General features: G+C 40.8%; 1 protein-coding gene across 2 annotated transcripts; it reads right to left on the reverse strand.

Annotated features, from left to right (window-relative positions):
- Nucleotides 1-622: 622 nt before the first annotated feature.
- On the reverse strand, nt 623-4,411 carry LOC111853502 (uncharacterized). Of its 2 annotated transcripts, none has more exons than XM_023830471.2 (7): nt 4,220-4,411; nt 3,988-4,098; nt 3,674-3,808; nt 3,329-3,407; nt 2,963-3,219; nt 2,740-2,805; nt 623-2,635 (listed from the first exon to the last, which is right to left on the reverse strand). In XM_023830471.2, the coding sequence occupies exons 1-7, from the start codon at nt 4,296-4,298 to the stop codon at nt 2,553-2,555; spliced, it is 810 nt and encodes a 269-aa protein (XP_023686239.1). In that variant the 5' UTR covers nt 4,299-4,411; the 3' UTR covers nt 623-2,552. The 2 variants fall into 2 exon arrangements, with proteins under 2 accessions (XP_023686239.1, XP_023686230.1); XM_023830462.2 differs by having other exon boundaries at nt 2,740-2,853.
- Between the last annotated feature and the right edge of the window lie 2,265 nt (nt 4,412-6,676).

A 6,676-nucleotide genomic window follows, 5' to 3' on the forward strand; every position in this document is an offset into this window, starting at 1 on the left:
CAGAGAATAAATGAGTGTAAGATGTAACTGTGTGTAAAGCTGCTAGTATTTAAAATAAGTTACTTAAGGTAAAGGAAATGAGACTTATTTGCGTGGAAAAGGTGGATCCCTAGCTAAGGGAAACATTTACACTTGCAACTAGATTAAATATATCCACGCCTACTACATTCAGAAAACTATGACATCACCCGCAATGCTCATTTGCAGTGGGTAAGGGTTGAACTTTAAAGAGTAACGTTTCATTACTGCTGAACAATACAGACACGAGGGCATTAATGACTCACAAAGGTCAAGTGCTTTCATTACTGTTTCCAGTTGTACAGTCCTTGGAACCAGGGGGGGAATTTCTTGGTTGGGTTTCAGAAGCAAGTGACTTGTGTCTCACACGGTGAAACAAGAAAGGAATGATCTTTTGTTAAAAATCAGGCCAGGGTGGGAAAATCCCTGTTTCATGAGAGGGAGGCCCAGAGACACCTCTGTTTGTGAAATGACTGACTACCTGCATAGAAATTACAATGTTAATATATCAGTTCGCATCAGATTAATTAACTGTTTTAGCATGAGAAGCATCACTAGTCATACAAATTTAAATCATTTATTTAGTAATGAAACAAACAGCATTCACATCCAGTGCACATATAAAACAGATAAAGGACTAAACCTGTCTACGGAGCTGACTAGTTATCAGGTTAGTGATTGCCTTTTGATTTCTGAATTTACATTTTTATGAACATTAATTTGATATAAGGCATGTTTTTTTACTCTTGGGTAGCCGTTTTAGGACAATGCACCATATGCTGAGCATAGACAGTTACAGGAAAAGCAGTGCACTGGCTACATCCCAATAATGTACAATATCTATGTATCCATCATGACAACAAAAGCATGCTTACAACTGCTGCTGTGTATGGGGTCGACCAAGGTTTGGCTTTTTTTTGGTCACTTTTTATAATATTCACAAATAAAGCTAGTGCACTGGTCTGTTTCAGACTGACACTGTATTTGCTATTGAAGATTAAGAATTATCACTGCAAGTGCAGTATTGTAAATTAGGTTCAGAAAAAAGTGCTTCCAACTGAACAATTAAAAAGTAATATACAGGGGTTGGACAATGGAACTGAACCACCTGGTTTTAGACCAGAGTAACTTATGAGTATGGTGTACTCCCCCCTTTTGTGGCCAATACTGAGAATGACGGACACAAGTCCTACACAGAGGCCAGAAGGATCTTGAGCCAGTCCTCTTGTGGAACAGTGGCCTGGTCACTACACGATGCTAGTGGAGGAAAACGTCTCCTGACTCTCTCTTCCAAAACACCCCAAAGTGGCTCAATAATATTCCAGTCTGGTGACTGCAGGCCATGAGAGATGTTCAGTTTCACTTTCATTTTCATCGAACCTCTCTGTCACCAGTCTGTGTGTATTGGTGCTTTATCATCCTGATACATGGGACCACCTTCAGGGTACAATGCTTGAGCCACGAGGTGAACATGGTCCTACACAATGGTTCAGCAGTCCTTGGCTATGATGCGCTCATCTAGAACAAGTAGTGGGCCTAGAGAATGCCATGATATTGCAGCCCAAACCATCACTGATCCACCCCGTGCTGCACTCAGAGTACATAACAGTCTGGGTGATAAGCCTCTTTGGTGCTTCTCCACACCCTAACTCTCCCGTTTCTGGGAAAGACAGTGAATGGTGGACTCATCAGACAATACATGTTTCACATTGTCCACAGCCCATGATTTGCACTGCTGGCACCATTGAAACTGACATTTAGCTCTGGCACGAATGACCAAAGGTTTGGCTGTAGCAGCCCGACCATGAATACTGACCATGTTGAGCTCTTGATGAACAGTTTTGGTGGAAACAGGAGAGTCAAGGAGCTCCACAGTGAGCTGGGCAGCTGTGGTTTTATGTTTCTTGGATATAATCCGGGTTAGTGGCCGGACATCCCTTTCATACAGCTTCCTCAACAGTTACTCCTACTGGATGTGGTTGGTCCTTCATGATGTGATATGACCCTGGAGACCGTGGCTCTCAATGCACCACAAAGACTTGCTGTCCTGGTCATAGATGTGGCAGCGAGATCCACCAGCAGTTTGTCCTTATTTGAACACTGATGTCTCCCATTATTGCAGTATTTCATGTACAGCTGTGCTATTGCTCTGCTAATTCAACCTTCACACTCGGCTCTTACTGATGATGTGGAACACACACACATTCAGTGAAGACTGGTCACCAGGCCACGCATATATAGGCAGGAAACCTCAAACACTATTTTGGCCAGTGCTTCAGTTTCATTGTCCAACCCCTGTAGATGGCAAATTACTATTATTTGAGGTAAAATATATAGTCAAACATTGACTGTATGTATTTACGTAGAAATGTTGTGCTGACATTTGATATTTCAGCTCTGGAGCCTACTATAATCAATACCTATACTGATTACATTAATCTAAAAATTAGATTGTTTCAGTTTTTTGTTTGTTCTTTTTTGGTGGAAAAAATACACAAAAAAAGTAAAAAAAAAAAAATAAAAAAACAACATTATCACAGTATCCCCTGGCTGGACTTTACCAGAGAAGATCGACTTACATCCCCGCACTCTTCCACAGGCCTTCGGCAGGCGCCATCTACAGGTAGAGAGGCAGTGGTGTCACACATCAGGATATACACTTGTAGGCAGGTCATAGAATGATCTCAGGACTTCCCAGGATGTTACAAACTGAGTATCCACCTGTTTTGTTCATTTTCTTCATATGCCTCTTCATGCATGGAATGATGACTTGTTTGCAGGACACAGCTGAGAGAGGGATCAGCAGAATGAGGCTCACGACATACAAAATTAGGCCTTTAAAAGAGAAGAAAGCAAAATTGTCTACTGTTCTACATCCCCGTGTAGGAATTGACAATAATTTGACACCTTGAATATAAAATGTGACAGAAGAGAAACAGCTCACCAGAACCGTAGTTGGTATCATTTACACTTTTTGTTGTTGTTGTTGTTGTTGTAGTTGTAGTGTGGCTTAGGGGGGGTGTGAGGGTCGAGTTGGTGGTAGCGGTTGTGGGGGACGTCTCTGCACTTGTCAGACTGCTGCGACTGTAGTTCAGGTTTACGGCGGTGCTATGTACGCTAGTCTGTGTCACCTCTGAACCAGTATTACAAACGACATCTGAGGTTTTTGAGCCCCCGGACTTCACTCCCCACGGTGCACAGCTGGGGAAAGACACAAAACGGTTTCACATTTCTTTTCTCTAGTTAACCAGTAAACTTGACAATAAATGGATGAATGTCACAAGAAACTGAAATATATGACATTACGTACTCTTTCCATTTCACACACAGCGTGTCAGCTTTGCTGGTGAAATATCCATAACCACATTCTCGACATTGCACACCTGAATCTGAAAGGAAATGTTTTTAAAAGCATTTTTTCTTTGTTCTACAAACTGCGCTTGTGGTAAACATCCATACTAAATATTTCATTAAAATTTCTTTTTTTTCCAAGAGTGTTGAGTTGAGCCATTTTATTTCAGGAATTACTTTCGAATTATCACATCAGTAACCTTACTGTTCCAGATAACATACATGTGGCCCTCTCTGAGTAGTATGGTTAGACATGACCCTTAGCATTTTAATAACAGATACAAAAAGATTCACATTTAAGTACCTGTTTTTGTCAGCCCAGATCCTTCAGGACACTGGCACAAGTCATCCCTCTCATCTACGGGGATGAATCCAACACGACAGCGACACTTTGCATCAGCTGTCTTAGTGCATTGCTGGACATACTCAGTTCCACTCCCTAGACATCAAAATAGGAAATATAAGGTTCCAGTTATGGAGCGATATGTGCAGAAGTAAAAACAGCAGTACAGTGATTTTTGTTCAGTTCATTTGACCATTATTAAATTATTCAATTATTCTAGTGCTCACAACATTTTCATACTAGCAGAACTTTACCCCTCTCCAAAATATACTTACCCTCATTACAAACACTGCAAAGATTACAGAATATATCGCTAGATGCGACTGGCTGGAAATGTCTGTCTTCGCAGGGTTCACACTTCTCTTTATGATACACTCTCTTCTGTCCTGTACATATTACACAGAACTTAAACAATTAGCATAAATGTTAATGTCATACACACTTATTGTGTTGCGACGGCACACTTCAGTGACACTTCTATAACCAACGAGTCCGTTTTTACCGTACCTGGTGCACAGGTGATGCCCAAGCATGGCAAGACGAAGCAGTGACATAGCAGAAAGAGGCAAAGTCGTAGAGATGCCATCCCAGAGCAGATGTCCAACTGGGAGTACTTTTGTATTGTAAGCTATATACTGTATGACTACTTGCACTGAAGAATTCAGAAGTGTTTTTTCTTCTCAGTGAAAGAACATTTGTAGTGAAGAACTCATGTCGTTTGCCAGATTTTCCTAAGCGTGCTGATTGGAGCAGCCAAGGGGGCGGGAGCTTAACCATGAGGGCAAGGTTCTTAGGGGAGGCTGAACTTAACCAGCCGTAGGTAAACAAACATCAAAATGCATGCACAATGTATTCCATTACGTTTTGTTTTATTCTTGCATATATGTATATGTAGTATATACTTGAATACTTGTATCTGTCTTGCTTGTCTATCTTGCTTGTCGTTATTAGGGGTCCATACATCCTTTATATATGGCAGAATTGACAATAAGGGCTTTCGACTTTGATTATGATCTACAGAATGTTTCCAAACTGCATTTTACATAATAATTTGAAATAATACATTTTTTTTGTTTTGTATAAAATATTAAAAACAGCTATTGTCACATTGTCACTGTCAGTCGTTTGGCTTCTAAAAACATTTGTATTAAAAGAGAACAGTAACACAAATAATACATCTTTATTCAAACTTACTGTTTAGGAAAAACATATGAAAATGTAAAGTGTATATTTTTAAAATACAAAAAAATACATTTCACATACTTCTATATCAGCCTGATCCTTCACAAGCTGCTTAATGAGATATAATACAAATGTCAAACAATTCAATTAATTTTATTTTTATATAGCGCCTTTCACGACAGTCGTCCCAAAGCGCTTTACACGGATGTGTTATGATAGATAATCATTAGAGAGAGTAATACAGAACGGGAAAAAGGAAGGAAAGAAATTAAATTTAAAAAGGTAGATGACAATGGAGGAGAGGAACTTTCATATATTCCAACAACTCAACTGAACACATAATGGTAAGTCAATTGAATGAAAAAATAATAACAAACTCAGAAAGTTTTTTTTTTGTAATTATTTGACAAAACTGCTTCCTTTTTTTGTACAACAGATGCAAATAACTCAAAACAAAGTTTTAAAAGGAAAGAAAAATGACAAACAATTTAAATGCTTCACTCAGCAACATCTTAAAAACTTTAAATAAAAATATGCCTGAATGGAGTTTGCGAGTCTGTTGGTTCAACCCAAGTTATCAACTACTGGCACTAATGACCATTCAATGACCATTAAAGACCAAACTTCCTCCTTGTGTATGCACAAACATTCTGCACGCATGACATCATCATGCCTACCTTATGGTGTGGCCAACAGGTTATTCCATCCTATGGTCTGTGTGTATCCCAATGCCCCAGTGAAATGACCAGGGCCCTGTGCTGTAAAAATGGTGCTGTCCTTTGGATGAGATGTAAAACCGAGTTCCTGACTCCCTGAGGTCATAAAAGATCCCTGGGCATCTGTGGAGAGTGTAAGGGTGGTACCCCGAGGTCCTGGCTAACACTGTCCACTGTGGCCCTATCAAATCCGGCCCCCTAATCATCCCCTATATCTAACTGGTGAACTATCTCCTGCCCCTTCACCACCTTAGCTACTGTGTGGTGAGCGTACTGGTACAGAATGGCTGTGTTGCATCATCCAGATGGGGGCTACACAGGGGGGGTGGCTGGAGTGGCTCCCGATTGGTTCTGTAAAGCGCTTTGGGTGTCTTGAAAATGACAGTCATGCCCTGTGACGAGTGGAAGAAAAGCACTTCAGGGTTAGGTTACTACAGGGTTAGGTTACTACAGGGTTAGGTTACCAGGAGGGGGTCTTCATTTTCACTATAACTCTCCGGTGTTTGCTGTCATACTTCAGAATTTTATTAATGACACCCCCAGGCGCCGAGTTAACTATAAAGACTGCAATTCAAAATGAAATAGTTCAGTGTACATCGCAAGTCGGGATGATACAAGACGGGTTTCTCAGTTCTCTTAGCGTGAGGTGTAACTTCATCAAAATCACAGCCAATAATGTGCTGGTTCCGGTGAGCTGGTTACAGGTGGCACCAAGGATTCCGTCAAAGCAAGATGTTCATTCCACCCGTGGGATTCTAACGGACCTTTTTCCACAAACTTGCTGCACCTCTGACACCCATGATAGGTAGTGACTGAATTCATTATTTAAGCTGCATGGGTGTTACAGGAAGTGCTGCTCTGTACCTGCTGCTCTGTACCTGCTGCTCCGTACCCGCTGCTCCGTACCTGCTGTACCTTTTGCTGTCCTCACACTGCACATCATTTTACCTTTCTTGGTCGCAATAACATGCTCATGAATTATTGAATAAATGCACCTGTCTCTGCAGCCTCACATGAATGGAAGCAGATACGCATTTATATGTCACATTCTTAGCCTTGATTCAGC

This window comes from Paramormyrops kingsleyae, chromosome 8 (genome assembly GCF_048594095.1).
Source record: "Paramormyrops kingsleyae isolate MSU_618 chromosome 8, PKINGS_0.4, whole genome shotgun sequence".
Taxonomy (NCBI): domain Eukaryota; kingdom Metazoa; phylum Chordata; class Actinopteri; order Osteoglossiformes; family Mormyridae; genus Paramormyrops; species Paramormyrops kingsleyae.